This window comes from Miniopterus schreibersii (genome assembly GCF_964146895.1).
Source record: "Miniopterus schreibersii genome assembly, chromosome: 2".
NCBI classification, from domain to species: Eukaryota; Metazoa; Chordata; class Mammalia; order Chiroptera; family Miniopteridae; genus Miniopterus; species Miniopterus schreibersii.
This window is the reverse complement of record NC_138102.1, coordinates 139,799,942-139,814,830: the sequence shown is the minus strand read 5'-3', so window position 1 is coordinate 139,814,830 and position 14,889 is coordinate 139,799,942. Positions and strand designations below refer to the sequence as shown.

The window sequence follows — 14,889 nt, the reverse complement described above, 5'->3', positions numbered from 1 at the left end:
GAATCCTCCCCTCCCCTGCCCCCGCCCCCTTTTCTTTGAAAAAGAAATTCTCACTCCGAGGCTTTTAATTTCTATTGTATATTGAAATATCAGCCTATTCTATTGCCCCCCACTTCCTATTTCCCTCCTTTTATTTCACTGAGTATCCCTCCTCTGTGCGATGATGTGAGTGGGGCTATCGCATCCTTCCAGCGCTCTCTGCTCCGCTTGAGAAAGATTTACGGGCGAGAAGTCCCTCTCAGGAAACTGGGGCTTTGGGGTAAGTGGCTGAAAGTAGAAAATGGGAACGCCATCCCGTCATCAAAGTCTCTCTTTCTGCGCGGCATCGGGGCCTTGCCAGCCTTGAGCTTCAGGGGAGTCAGCTTGGGCCACAGCGGGGCTCCCCACGCCCCGCTCGCGCGCGCGCTTCCGCCTGCTTTCTAGAAAAAAAATCCAGTTTCTCCCTCACCCTTAGCTCTAAGCCCCAATCCACTCACAGCTATCTTTTTTTTGAGGGTGGGGGAGGGTTAGGATCTGTCTCCCCCATACACACTCTAAGCCTACGGGGACCCTCCCAGGAATAGCCCTAGTCTCTCCAGATCCCTTTACGTCGGCCAAATTCAGCCACCTCCTCCTCCCTCTCACTCCCCGGGGCCTGCCAGGGGGCGTTGCCCTGTCCCTTTAAATCTCCCAGCTCCCTCCTCTTTGCCCCTCCTGACAGCCAATCAACAGAGACCTTTTCCACTTTGCCCCGCCCCACCTGGAGGGGTGGGAACCCCTGGAGACTGGACCGGTTGTCAAAAGCTCACGCCGAGTCACGTGGGCGCGGGAGGGGTGCGGAGGGGAGGCGGGCGTCAGCGGGCGGATTTCTTAATGAAGTGTCTCCGCATGCGTAGAAGGAAGGGGGGGGGAGAAGGTGGAAACACCGCGAGGAGGAGGGGAGGGGAGGGGTGTGGAGGGAAAGGAGGAGGGATGGGGGAGGGGAAATGAGAGCGAGGTGTCTCCCTAGCTCGCTGCCTCTGGCAAGTGGAGTTTTTAAAAAGCTCGAGCAGATCATGTCATGACGACTTCGCTGCTCCTGCATCCGCGCTGGCCGGAGAGCCTTATGTACGTCTATGAGGACAGCGCGGCGGAGAGCGGCAGCGGCGGCGGCGGCGGGGGAGGCAGCAGCGCGGGTGGAGCGGGGGGCGGCTGCAGCGGAGCGAGCCCCGGCAAAGCCCCGAGCATGGACGGGCTGGGCAGCAGCTGCCCGGCCAGCCACTGCCGCGACCTGCTTCCACACCCCGTGCTGGGCCGCCCGCCGGCTCCCCTGGGCGCCCCTCAGGGCGCCGTCTACACGGACATCCCGGCCCCGGAGGCAGCGCGCCAGTGCGCCCCGCCGCCGGCGCCCCCCACCTCGTCCAGCGCCACCCTGGGCTACGGCTACCCGTTTGGTGGCAGCTACTACGGCTGCCGCCTGTCGCACAACGTGAACCTGCAGCAAAAGCCTTGCGCCTACCATCCGGGCGAGAAGTACCCGGAGCCGTCGGGCGCCCTGCCCGGTGACGACCTGTCCTCCAGAGCCAAGGAGTTCGCCTTCTATCCCAGCTTCGCCAGCTCCTACCAGGCGATGCCCAGCTACCTGGACGTGTCGGTGGTGCCTGGGATCAGCGGGCACCCGGAGCCGCGTCACGATGCGCTCATCCCCGTCGAAGGCTACCAGCACTGGGCTCTCTCCAACGGCTGGGACAGTCAGGTGTACTGCTCTAAGGAGCAGTCGCAGTCCGCCCACCTCTGGAAGTCTCCCTTTCCAGGTAAGGAAGGGCCCGAGCGCCGCGGCAGCCACTAGGGACCCCTCCCCGCCCCGCCTGCCCCGGGGCTCCGCGCCCCAGCCACCCCCGCCGTCTGGCCCCAGCGCGCCGGCTTTGCTGTGCTGCCGATGGAGCTGGCCGGGCGAGCTGCGCTGAGGAATGCTCCGGGGAAGAAATCTGCTCCGACACGTTCCCCGAAGCTGCCTGGCTGAGAGTGAAGCAATCATAGGCGCCCGAGCGCCGGGCCGCCGGCTGGGCTCGAGTCGGTAGCTCGCCTCCTCCTCCCCCAGCCGGCTCCAGTCTCACGCGTGGCTCCCGGCGAAGCCCGCTTCCGGCTGGGAATGGGGGTGGGGTGGGCCTCGAGTGCCTTGGAATCCACAACCACCAGCCCCAAACCCTCAACCCACCGAATAACTGAGGGGAAAAATAAGAACCTCCAAACATTTTCTTTGCCAGAATTCCCAAGATCGTTCAGGCGCTAGACAGTTTATTTTTTTAAATAGTAGTCTGATTTGCCAGGGTCTACAGAAATGTAGGATACTTCCTTTTTTCTTTTCTTTTTTCCTTGATGTATTTTTAAAATTTGGTCATGAATTTCCCGATTGTTAAAGGAGCAGAGAGCTAAAGTCTCTTTCGGGAGAGTGTGTAGAGAAGGGAGTTTGCATCCCTCTCCTGGAATATAAATTTTATTTTCCTCTCTGGTATACTGAGCTCAAATCCTGTGGATATTTCCACTGCTAATTCCCCCAAATGTGGGAGGAAAAGAGTTATCCACGCCTCAGACACAGGAAGAAGGGGGTAAGGATGAGAGATATGGGTGAGGAATACCTGTTTTGGAAGGATCTGGGTTCCAGGCCTAGGGTGGGAACCCCTCAGTTTTGTCTGGCTATGTGTGGGGGCTAAGGGGTGGAATTCACTATTGTCCCATTCCTTCTCCAACTGAGGCTCTCTCTAAACAGGAGGGGATGTTGCAACCCACCCCAAGGGGGAAAGACTAGTCCCAGGTTCCTAAAAACCATACCAGGAGCTTTGAATTCAGCATTGCACTGAGAAATCAGGATTTGGGGTCTAATAAATCCAGAGCTTCAGTCTCCTCTGGCTGTAAGTAGAGCTCAGTGGGAGAGGGATGATTGGCTCTCTTCTGGTGTCCACAGGGGTCCTGTGGGGCCCAGAGCAGCCACAGATGTCTCCCCATACTGCCCGGAGTGTCCCCCAGCTCTGCATATGGACCCAAGGACATTTTCATTGGGAAGTATAGAACTGAAGACCTCTTAAGGGTGGGCCTGAAATTCCTCTGCATCCAGGACTGGGGCAAGGGCAGATAGTGAAAATATCACTGAATGATGTTAGAAAGTGTAGTAAATAACATTCTTGTAAATATTATGAGAATACTCAATATAACACAACTGAATATCAGGTGGGAGCCACCCTAGGCACCCCATTTCTGGCTGCAAGAAGATTTAAGGATGATACAACTTTAGTGCATGGTATCATGCATTACCTATTTGGCATTGCCTATGATATTTTTATATAATATGATTTCTGTTATTAACCACCTAATATAAAACACACAATAATACATTTCTAGAATATAGGTGATTCACATGTAGGGAGATGGCCCTGTAAGTCCCCATTTCACCCCAACAGAAAGCTACTTACAAGTTGAGTATTTAGCAGGAATTCTTGGAGCAGGGGGAGCCAATAGGCCATCCTAAAGGGCCAAAAGCAGAGGAGCATATGCCCACCAGGTCTACTGTGGGCAGAGATGCAGGTCCAGAGCAATGGGCGATGGATTTAATGTGAAGAAATGAAAAGAGAAAGCTGCTCTGGCATCCCTGTGTATGCATGTGGAGTGGAGTAGGGGTGAAGGGTTAGCGAGAAGCTCAGAAACATCTTTAAACAAAATACACATTTTGAAGATTCCTAGGCGCACACGCGCGCGCACGCGCGCGCACACACACACACACACACACACACACACACTAAAAATAATCACTTTGTAATCACAGCCTCCTAGAGAAAAATAGCTTTGAAATAAAAAAAATAGATAGCCCAGCTGAGATTTAACACACTTGCAAATTATGGCATGCAAATTACGGCATGGAAATGGATATAAAACCCAGTGTGTCTCAGCTCAAAACACTCCCTGTGTGGAAATAGAATCAGGCTGGTGTATCATAGTGAGTGCAGAAGTCCAGGCAAAAGGCAGATGAAAAAGAAATGATCTTCAGACACCCTCCATCTTTCTGCCCACACAGAGATCTTTTAGAAGTAGTGAGATTTCCAGATAACTCTGTCTATGCAATTGTGGTTTGTTCGGCAGCATCTAGGCATAAACACTACTGTCTCTCTTCAGCGCCTCTGGCTCTGACAAACCTCATCTATGGCAGTCTGGGCTGGTGTGGGAGACGGAGCAATTGTTCAGAAAGATCCAAATAATTAGGGCCAAGATGTGTTGTGGCTTCTTCCTTCCCCCAATTATACAGACCCTTGCCTCATTGCTCTTTTTTTCTTCCAATGGTAAGTGTAGACTTTTTTTTTTTTTTTTTTTGATAGAGAGAGGCAGAAATTCCAAAAGAAAATCTGCAAAGAAAGGGGCGGGGAGAGACAGAAAGAGACAGAGACAAACAGACAGAAACAGATAGGATTAGGGGAGAGAGCCGAAGAGAAAAACATTTAGTGGGTCCTTTGGACCGTACTGAAAGTACCTACTGAGGAGCCTTTGGATTTTGGTTGAGAAGAGCAGCTAGGATTTCCAGCTGGGCAAGGTCCTCTTCAGAGCCCTATTGTGGCAGTGGGTGGGCAAGAGTGAGGGAACAGAGGGAGCAGTAGGAACCTGTACACGGAGCCCCAAGAGAAAGCTATGGCTGAGCATTGATCTGATTTTTATTTGCTCCTCAAAGGTGTCTATTAGGTTCCCAGGTATGAAGTGGTTTGGGTGTGTGTATGCTCTGGAGGGAGATTAGGGAAGGGTTGATTGTAAAATTAATTAGCCAACTCCCCTACTTACTTTAGGCAGTATAGACACGACTGCAGGCCTAAGCTCCCAGATATTTCCACATCTGTAGATCCCACTTCCTTTTCAGACAAGACAACAGACAATGAAGTGGAGCGTCTGTTGGAAGGCAAGACTGAAGATATTTCCCCAGGAGGCCTTAAAAAAACACAGCAGTTTGGTCTGACCCATGAAAAACTTGGCCAAATCAATCCTTGGTACTCCACAAAGAAAAATAGTCAGTTTAGATCAATTGTGTTTTCAAAATGATATTTTTAGGGTTGCATTGATTAAACATCATTGGAAAATTAGAGTTGGGGCTTAGGGGACCCAAAATTGGGTAGGTAATTGTGAGCATTTACAGAAAGTGAGGCAAAAAACAAAGGACAATTATTTGGTTAATTCAGGAATCAAATCCCACTTTTATTCTATTTTGCTCTCCAGGGAAATGGAGGTATTTTAAAGCTGGATTGTGCCAGGTGGCCTATTTCCACTTGAGAACCTCCTGTGTTGTTATGTTGAGTCCAAAAACCTGGGTTTAAAATCTGGCTCTGCCACTTAAGTTATTTTACCCACTCAGAGCCTCAAATTCTCATCTTGTAAATGGGTTTAATAAAATAAGCCTGCAAAATGTTCTGAGGATTAAAACAAACAAAAAGAAAACTTCACTGTGTCTTCATGATATCATTACTTACCTTCTCTATTTTATTCTTGTCCCAGAATCATCACTTTCCTGAATCATAGTTACATCTGTAAGAGTAAAACAAATTTGAGAACTCAGAGGTTTTTGTTTTTTAATTATTTTTAACCTAAAAGATCTGCTCTGTTAAAGTGAAGTTGTTTTGTTTTTCAGATTTTTATAAAACCTTGGCCTATTCATACATAGGCAGAGAAAAGTGACAAGTCCAACAATTTTCCTGAGAAATTGCCATCATGAAGACAGCCAAACCAGGCCATTGGAACCCCTCTCTCCCATATTCTTCCTGAGCACTTTATTTCCTCCCTGCATTGGATTGCAACCTCTTCTCCCCCCTTCCTGTATAGATAGGGTCTCCGAGAGAGCAGACCCAGCAGGAATGGGTGTAGGGAAGGTGTTTTATGAGGGCGGGGTGAGAACAGCATTTCAGGCAGAGCTTTGTGTCTTCATTCTGGACTGTGTCTACACTTTCAAAGGGCAGAGAATGAAGGGGAAACCCCAAATATTGTCTTCTTCATTAGCTTCTGCCTGAAGAAGTCTAATGATTACATTTTAAAAATCGAGGGATCACTTATTTTATATAATCTCCCTAGTTTCCCACTTCCCCTTGAAAGTGTGCTATGACCTTTTTATTGACAGAGGCAAGGGTGGAGTGAAAGAGGGATATAAGTGACATTTATTGTTTTTAGTTTCTGTGAATTTTTCAGAATATAAAGAAATTGGACTACTAGTAGTTAGAATGAAAAAGTTAGAATGACAGTGTTCGTTGGCTTTGGAAGAATGGAGAGGAGAGGGGGTTGGAGCAGAGCAGAATTTGCTCTGTTTTGTGGGGGCAGGGGGCATTCAGCTCTTTTTATAGACTTATGTGAATAGCTAGTTTTACCCCCAAGAAGGGCTCTCCTGGTACCTTCTCTGGTGGACAGACCCTGGAGCGCGGACCCTTTACTTCCAAGGACCAACTCTAGTCTCAGGGCCAGGGCCTCCTACCATGGATGTGGTTAAGCACCTCCCAACATTGGACTCCTAGAGTGATGGGCTCCCGCACAGGCTGGCTTCACTTGGACACTTTTCTTCTGTCTATTGGTGCAGGCCTCAGGGTCCTAGTACAGAGCTGGTGACCAAAGGCGTGAGCACCACTTGGTGGTCTGTGCCCCCTGACGCTATCTCCCTGCATGCCATGTCCTCCCTCAAACCTACAGCAGAACACCTTCCTCTCATCCTGGAGCAGGGTATAATCTGCTGGCTGCCCGAATGATTTAACTGCAGGAAGGCCTGCAGACCAGAGTGAAATTTGAAGGGAGCCCTCTAAGGGCACAAGATTCTAGTGACGTGTTGTGCCGAGCCACAGTGAAGCCCAAGGCAAAAGGAAAAATCAGTAATACTGTCCCCGTGGTTATTTTAAAAATTGATATTTTGTTCATCGTGGATTTTTTGCATTCATTTTGATTTTTTAAAACATTATATTCAAGTATTATTTATCTGGATTACTGAGTTTTTGGCGTCCCCTCCTTTAAAGTTTGAACCAGAGGAAACACCCCAGTGGCTCACCTTAGTCGCGGCCTTGCTAATAATGGGGATGCAAAGGATTTGGCGGCCGCCGGCGGGGCCCCTTTGAGTCGCTGCGAGAACCTTGCGCCTCCGCCGCGGCGCAGCCTCGGTGCCCGCAGCGCGGTGCGGGGTCCCGCCGCGACTCACTTGCCGCCCACCTGCCCTCTCTCCCCCCCAGACGTGGTTCCCCTACAGCCCGAGGTGAGCAGCTACCGGCGCGGGCGCAAGAAACGCGTGCCCTACACCAAGGTGCAGCTGAAGGAGTTAGAGAAGGAGTACGCGGCCAGCAAGTTCATCACCAAAGAGAAGCGCCGGCGCATCTCCGCCACCACGAACCTCTCCGAGCGCCAGGTCACCATCTGGTTCCAGAACCGGCGAGTCAAAGAGAAGAAGGTGGTCAGCAAATCGAAAGCGCCTCATCTCCACTCCACCTGACCGCCTACCCGGCCACCTTCCCCCTCTATTTATGTCGCCGCTTTGTACCATAACCGAACCCACCGAAGGACCCTTCGCCGGTGCAGGCGAATATTTAATGCTAACAAGAGAGAGGGACCGCGGCGGGGAGGCAGAGAGGGTCGGGGGCGGGGCGCTCTGCCGCCTCCTGCTCCCCACCCTATCCTCACCCCCCACCCCCATCCAGATGGGACCTGCTGGGTCTCAACGGCTTTGGAGGTGGGTCCTGGAGGGCTGTGGGAAGCAGGCTGCTGGCCCCCCACTCCCCCTCATCCCTCTCCTTGCCAGAAAGCCCAGTGGCAGCGAAGAGCCCGGTCATTCCAACCAAAGCAGGGTTGGAGAACCCCCAGTAACCCCATTCTTGCCTCTTCCTTTGCCGAGCAGGTAGACGACCCCCCTGAGGGTGCGATCTCGGTACAGGACCTGGTGAGCTTATAATTTCCTCCCAGTTCCTCCCCCTACTCCCTGTCCCTACTACAATCCTTAGTTAGGTAAGAATTCCCATGTAAGATTTTCTGTGCACATTTTAAAAGTCGCGTTAATATTAACGATAATTATTAGGGATCTGGCACCGTGATTGGAATGCAGGCAGCGCATAGGTTTTCTTTCTTTTCTCTCAGTTTCAACCAAAGCTGGAATTGGCCTGAGAGACACCTACACGCCCCCCCCCCCATCTCAACCAAGAAACTGAATTTCTCAGGAGCCGCCTTTGCCCCCCGCTGCTTCCTCTGTTCTGCTGTCCCAGTCATCACACAGGAATCCGAGGACAGAAACTCAGCCAGCCTTCTAAGTATTTTTCTTCTCTCCTCCTCTCCCTTCTCCTGCTCCCTCTCCCCTTCCCTCTCTCCCTCCCTCTCCCTCTCTCTCTCTCTCTCTCTCTCTCTCTCTCTCTCTCTCTCCCCCCTCCAGTCAGTTCTCCATCATGGCAATAGCAGAGGACAGAGGCCTCACACTCTCACTTTTACTGATTGTCCAGCGGAAAGCAGTTTCCTTCCAGGGCCCCCACGAAGCCAGCTAACGTAGACGTAGACGCTGCCTAACATTTCGCTGCCTAACATTTCCCTCGGGGGCCAGCTTGGTGCTGGGGGCCCCCACCTTCTCCCACTGGCACGTTACGAAACAGTGTTCTTTTAAAATGTTCATCAGAAATAGGCTTTTAAAAAGTGTTGTGTATCTGTATATAGTGTTGTGAGGTCTGAATGACAATGTATTGAATTGAATGCAAAAAGAAAAACCCACAAACCTGTTTTTAAAATAAAATCTCTTTTTTTGGGGGGGCCTTGATTTTATTGCTCATAGTTTTTCTGAGGCCTCTTCTGTCAACTGGCTCTTCAGAGAAGTTCCTGCTGCCCTGACTCAGTCAGAATGGGCAGTGGAAGAGTGTAGCCATCACCACCAGCTGGGAAGATCTCTGACTCATATTTTGTTCCACTTAAGTTTTTTTAAAACTTTGAGTGGTTAAAATATTTAGACAGGAGAAAAGCCCTTCCCATCCTGATGGAGAAAAGGAATGTAATCAGCAACTGAAAAGGCCTGGGAGCAGGTGAGTGAAAACAGTACATTCACTTCAGTTAGTAGTTGGGGTTCAGAGCAGGATTTGGGTGCTGGAGTTGAATGCTGTAGTGTTAGTGGTGGTGGCAGTGGCAGGGAGCTAACACTAGGCTCCTGAGGCCCTACTGTCCGCAGAGGGTCCCAAATTCCTACAACCAGTTCAGGGTTGGGACTGGGGAGAGGTCCGCACTGCCACCCCGGCTCAGCATTCCCGGGCTGCACTCTTTCTTCCCCGACCAACCTTCGTATAGAGCTCAGGCTCTAGGGTTCCTTTCACCCCCAGTACACTAAACCAACCCCACTTTTATTCTCCAGCATTCCTGGAAACCTCAGTCTTCCAAGCAATCTGGAGCCCTATAGACTCTGCCACTAATTTGTTTTTTCTGTTGAGTCAGTCCATGCCTATCTCCTTATCTGGCAAAGTTAATGAGATTGTTAAATTGTCAGGTTAGGAAACTTAAAAAGCAATATAGCCTAAAACAATGTTATCTTGGATTAAATCTTTACTGCAGCAATTTTTATTTATATATAATCTTTTTTCCTCTCCTGAGACACGGAAAGACTGGAGGCATTGGGTTGGAAATTAGAGTTCTCTGATCTCCCTTTACCTGTTGGCTGAAGTCTTTAATATTTTATTTAAATAAATAAATGCTTCTGAGGATGAAACACACACACATGCACATATAGGGAGTCTGAGAGACAAAGAGCCTGAAGAAGTCACCGTCTGTTGAAGCCTTGCTACTGATGTGGCACCAGTCCTGTTCAACTCCATTTCAACTCTGGGTTAACTATCAAAGAATCATATGCTGGGAAGTAGAGATTTAGGGGGTTTAAGAGAATCTCCCAAGAATAAGGTTCATTCTTAATTCCATCTTCCCTTTCTCTTCCCACCGACCAACCCAACCTCTCCCCAAAACCAGTCTCCCTTGAGATGAAAAGAGTTGAAGATTAAATGTATGTTTGGTCAGAAAAAGGAACTGAATAGACAAGAGGTCTAGGGTTCCCCTGATACGGTCCGCCACCCCTCTTGACTTGAGAGTGCATCGGGTAGTCCCATGACACACAATTTAGACACAGTGGAAGTTGGAGACTTAGAGGGGAAAGAGAGTCTAGAGGGGCCCTCCACTTCTGCACACAAACCCACACATAGTCAAATGAGTGAGTCTTTCCCCACACAGAGGGGCCAGACTTAAGGGCACAGAAGAGGGTGATGGAAAAGAGAAGGAAGAAGCCTGTGCAAGCTCACTGGGGTTGCATTGGGACCCCAGCAACCCAGGCAAAGACTGAAGACCCTCTGAGTCCCTGTGAGTCCCAGTGTGCCAGCGTGTTTAGGGCCCTCTCGTGCCCTGGATTAAATATGCTTGGATGGATTTTGAAGAATTGTCATGCCTGGATCCATTTTAAGATGCCTCTCCCATAAAAGGAAGTAAGCGTGAGAATGGAAACTCCCACGTGAGACAGGTGTTGTGTGACCGTGTGTTCTGGGGAGGCAAAGTTGGGGAAATGTATTATTCTTTCCTGATCATGCTGGTCCCTTACCTTTCAGTCCTCCGAGAATTGGCATTGGGCATTCTTTAAGACATTCCTGTAAAGGGTGTGTGTGTGTGTGTGTAGAACCTTTGACCAGTGAATTTCCTCAGGCTTACTGCCTGTGTGTGCAGCTATGTGAGTAGGAGTGTTGTCAGCAGGCACTCAGGATATAGAGTATGTTTTCTCTTCTTTATTTAAATCTATAAAAACCCTTCTTTCTACTGCCAGTCTCCTAGTGTTTGTGTGAGTCAGGCTGCAATAAATATGAGCGTGCAAGGGGGATAGAAGAGGTCTGAAGGGCTGTGAGCACAGAGGCTTCTGGAAACAGCACTTCATCTCTGGGACTGGGGATTCTGCTATCTTTCTCATAATCTGAGGTGGCACTCTCCGCTCCTCATGCCCCACCAGGTCAGGACTGGGCATCCCAGGTGGGATGAACTGGAGCCTCACAAGACTCTCCATCTGGAGGTCACTCTACCAGGCTGCCAGGAGGGCTCAGTTATATCCTTTCCTGAGTTTGGGGGAAAAACCCTTCCCACCCACATCTTCATCCCCAGACCTAGGGCCCTTCAGCGGGTAGTCCCACAGCCAAGAACCCACCTGAGGGAGCAAGGCCAGCAGTTCTCTGGAGATTCCTCCACGGCTGTTTCTAGACCATCTGTTCCTGAGGCTGATCCACAGACGGCAGGGTCAGCAGTGAGGGAGTAAAGCAGGGACAGCCCCCCCATCCCACCCCACCTCGGAGATATTCTCCAACGCTCAGAGGATTGGAGCTGGGGACACTCCGTCAGCCCCCTCTGTTCAGAAGAGAACTCCCCACACTAGGATCCACCTGGGTCCGACTTAGATGGTGTCGGACCCACCCCTCAAAAAACTCCAACTGCTGGATCAGATGTGTATCCAGACCTGCCCTGGTGGAGGATTGAAGGGCCCTGGGGAGAGAGGAGCTTCTGGGAGGAGGAGGGGGCCAGAGCCTCTTCTCAACCAACCAGGCTCTTCCTCTTTTAGCCTTGACCGTGACTAGGTCTTTCTGACCTTGACTTCGCAAGGAGCACAGGGAAGGGGGGGGGGGATGGAAAAGGCCTTGATCTTCCGGTGGCCAGAGAAGGGGAGGTCCTCTAGCCCACTTGACGCGCCATCCCCCTTTCCGCCAGAGCCCGCCGCCTCTGTTTACACACAGAGGAGGTGTCGTCTCCAGTCTAGACAGGGGCGCTAATAACGCCCATAAAAGGCAGCCTCTCCAGAGATGCTCTGCAACTCGGCTCCCGCGCGCCTACCGCTGGCCGCTCCCTCCGCCTCCTCCGCCCCGCCCTCCTCTGATACCTCCGCCCGGCCAGCCCGCGGCCTTGGGGAGGGGGGACCCAGAGGGTGTCTAGAGGCTGAGAACCCCCGCCCCGCACCCTTCTGAACCTCTTCTGTCTCCAAAGGTAAGTGGACCCTGCTCTTTCAGCCCAGCCATCCGCGGGATTAACAGCACATCCTCCCACCACCACCACCAGCCTCCTGGCCCGGTTGTCTCCATTCCATTCGGCCCGCGCTCCCCACCCCGCACTGGGGGCTTGGCTTTGGGAAACCTTTGCGTAGCTGGGCAGAGCCGACCCCAGGCAGATCTCAGCCGCTCACCAAAGCTAGGCCTGGCCAGAGGCCGTGGTCACAGGAGCCCCCCACTGTGGGACAGGGGGCACTGGGGGTAGTCCTCACCCCATACGGAGCTTCGAGGTTCGCGGAGACCAGGCCCCCTGGCTCCCGCATATTTGCAGGCGGCTGTGGGTGTGGCGTTTGATGAAGGTGTTTTGGTGTTTTTTTTTTAAACTTGGTCCCCACACCTTTCTTGACACTCAATAATTCACTAGGCGGAGGAGATCCTCTGCTGGCGATGGTGGAAAATGTCAGAGCCCTGCAATTATTTAACTATTAGCGTGCCAAAAAGACAGAGAAAATGGGGCAAGATGGCCCATTTAGGGATGCTCAGGTGAGAGGTGGAGAGATGGCTTCCCAGATGTTCCCACCTGAGATTCCCCACCCCTTCCCCATTTCCTGAGTGGCAATCGGTCAGGGGTCTTGCGGTGGGAGGGAGCTCAAAGGAGCCCCAGGATTGGAAGAGGTAAGGACGCTACTGACCCCAGGCTGCTGGCATGAACCTAAAGCTTGACTGGGCCCCCACACCCAAGGTTTCTCTAAAGCCCCCACCTCCGGGCTGCAGGTTCTCAGAAGGCAACACCTAGAGAAGGGGTCTCCCCATTTCCCTTTTTAAGTCCCAGGCTCCTCGAGGGAGTTCTGGAAACCAGGTGGGCTACAACCTCTGGAGGAGCTAGTGAAGCAAAGACAGAGAGGAGACTGAGCCCCCTACCTTCATCTCTCAGCCTTGTCTGAATCCGCCAAAGACCGGGTCGCAAGCCTGAGCTGCCCTAAAGGGGCGGAACAGAGAAGACTGAGGGGTCAGGGCCCAAGCCCTCCACATTCGCCGCTTTTCACCTCCCCTCTCCCTGCCAGCCCAGTCCCTACTGAAATCCCTTCCAGGGCCCAAGCCCTGCATCATTTGCATATAAGGCAGAACCGCTTTCCGCAAACTAGACAGTGACCTTGAACCGGGCGGGCCACTGTGGTCTCTCCACTGACGGGAGGAGGCGGCACCGCGCGGAATAATTCCGACCTCGGGTTGGCGGGGAAGGCCAAACACAGCCACTCACGGCTGCTCGGTGGTAGCCTACGCAGCCTCTTTGCCCCTGCCACAGAGCCCGCACAGATTTTATATTTAACTACTTTCGCCTGGCTCAGAGGTGGTGGTAACTGGGACCCGCGAGGAGGCCGCCAAGGTGCAGAAGGATGGAGACTCAGACAGAGAAGGCTCAGGAGAGGAGGCAGGACATCCAGCTGGTGGATGTGCCAAAGCACGAGGGCTGCCACCCGTCTTTAAGGAAAGCCTTGGACCACATCCTGGCCTTCAGTTTTAATTAACCCCTGAATTAATGAGCGGGGTATGGTTGAGCTAGGCCAGCTGCAGCAGGAACCCGAGGCCCAGACGCCAGCAAGCAGGCCACCTCCTCCAGCCTTATGATTTGATGAATGTGCCCGAGAGTGGCCGCACAGATCGCTCCGCCGTTCGGGTCCCTTGCTGATTATAGGTTTGCATGAAGGCTGCGAGGTGCTGGCGGATTAAACCCACGGTCTAGACGCGGCTGTTCAGCGCTTTAGGCTGGGAGTCCTCCCCAGGCTTTGTACCCATCCCCAGTGGGCTGCGGGCGAGCAGCTCTTGCCGAGGCTGAATTTAGATTTGAAGCTTCGCGCCCGAGCCTCCCGCCGGCCCCGGGGACCCAGGCTGGTAGCGGCGTTCTGGGGACAGTTTGTCAGAGCCTGGTTAAGGAAGGGGCGCCTGAGCTGCGTGCAGCCGGTGCCTTACAGGAGAGCAGAACCGCGGTAGTGCAAGGGGAGGCTGGGCGCTTATGTTGCCTGGGTCCTCGCTGGGATTCTGAAAACCCCTAGGTTCACACCGAGCCCGAGAAACAGGCCACTGGGGATGCGAGTTTTTGTGACGATTCTTGGTACGCTCTCCCTGAGAGGACTCAGCGCCCGAAGCACGGAAGAAAGAGGCGCTTATGCATGTGCCAGTGCCCACAGGGTCCAAAACCTGGGGAAATGGCCTTTTTGGATGGGGCCAAATCAGACTGATAGAAACTGTGAAGGAAGCCTTCACTCCACCCTCACTTCCCCTTTCGCCTGGCTCAGAGGTGGTGGTAACTGGTGGTAACTGGCAGCGTTGCATCTGCCGCCCTGTGGCCGCTGCTCTGTGTGCTCGGCGGCTGGCCCGAGGGCAGCAAGCAGCGCTCTAGGCCTGATATTTTCAAGCTAGGGAAGGATAGGGAGAGGCTGAGACCTTCGTCCTGGGGGTCCCCCTTCCGGGAGATTGTAGTCATTTGGGAGGGAAAAAGAGAAAGCGGAGGAGTCTTCTGCCCACAGGAACTAACGATTATTCCGCAAAGCTCAGCTCGGCATTTCTCACACCAACAATAGCGGCGGTGAGCCGAGGCCTGGAGGCCTGCGAACCTCACCGCCGGCGCAGTGTTCTGATTGAAAACTGCGGCGATATTAAAATCACACCCTGTTTAGTTTTATGACCAAAATAACCCCCAAATAATTTTTTTTTTAAATTAAAATTTCAGTGGTGCTCAGTAATGCACCTTGAAAAGGAGGCATAAATAGTAAGTTGGAGGTGCTGCGACGTGGGATTTGCAGCTGAGGGATGCTCCTGTCTGCGGCCGCGCAGCCCTCCATCAGTCAGGCACAGAAAGGCCAGTCCCGGCGGCCTCCTGCCCGCTCTTTGGCGCCCGGCTCCCGCGGTTCTGCCT

General features: G+C 52.3%; 1 protein-coding gene across 1 annotated transcript; it reads left to right on the top strand.

The window, feature by feature from the left end:
- Positions 1–1,039: 1,039 nt before the first annotated feature.
- HOXC13 (homeobox C13) lies at positions 1,040–8,688 on the top strand (the record flags this gene model as incomplete). The annotated part of the gene is made up of 2 exons (XM_081128178.1): positions 1,040–1,772; positions 7,188–8,688. The coding sequence occupies 2 exons, from the start codon at positions 1,040–1,042 to the stop codon at positions 7,442–7,444; spliced, it is 990 nt and encodes a 329-aa protein (XP_080984304.1). The 3' UTR covers positions 7,445–8,688.
- Between the last annotated feature and the right edge of the window lie 6,201 nt (positions 8,689–14,889).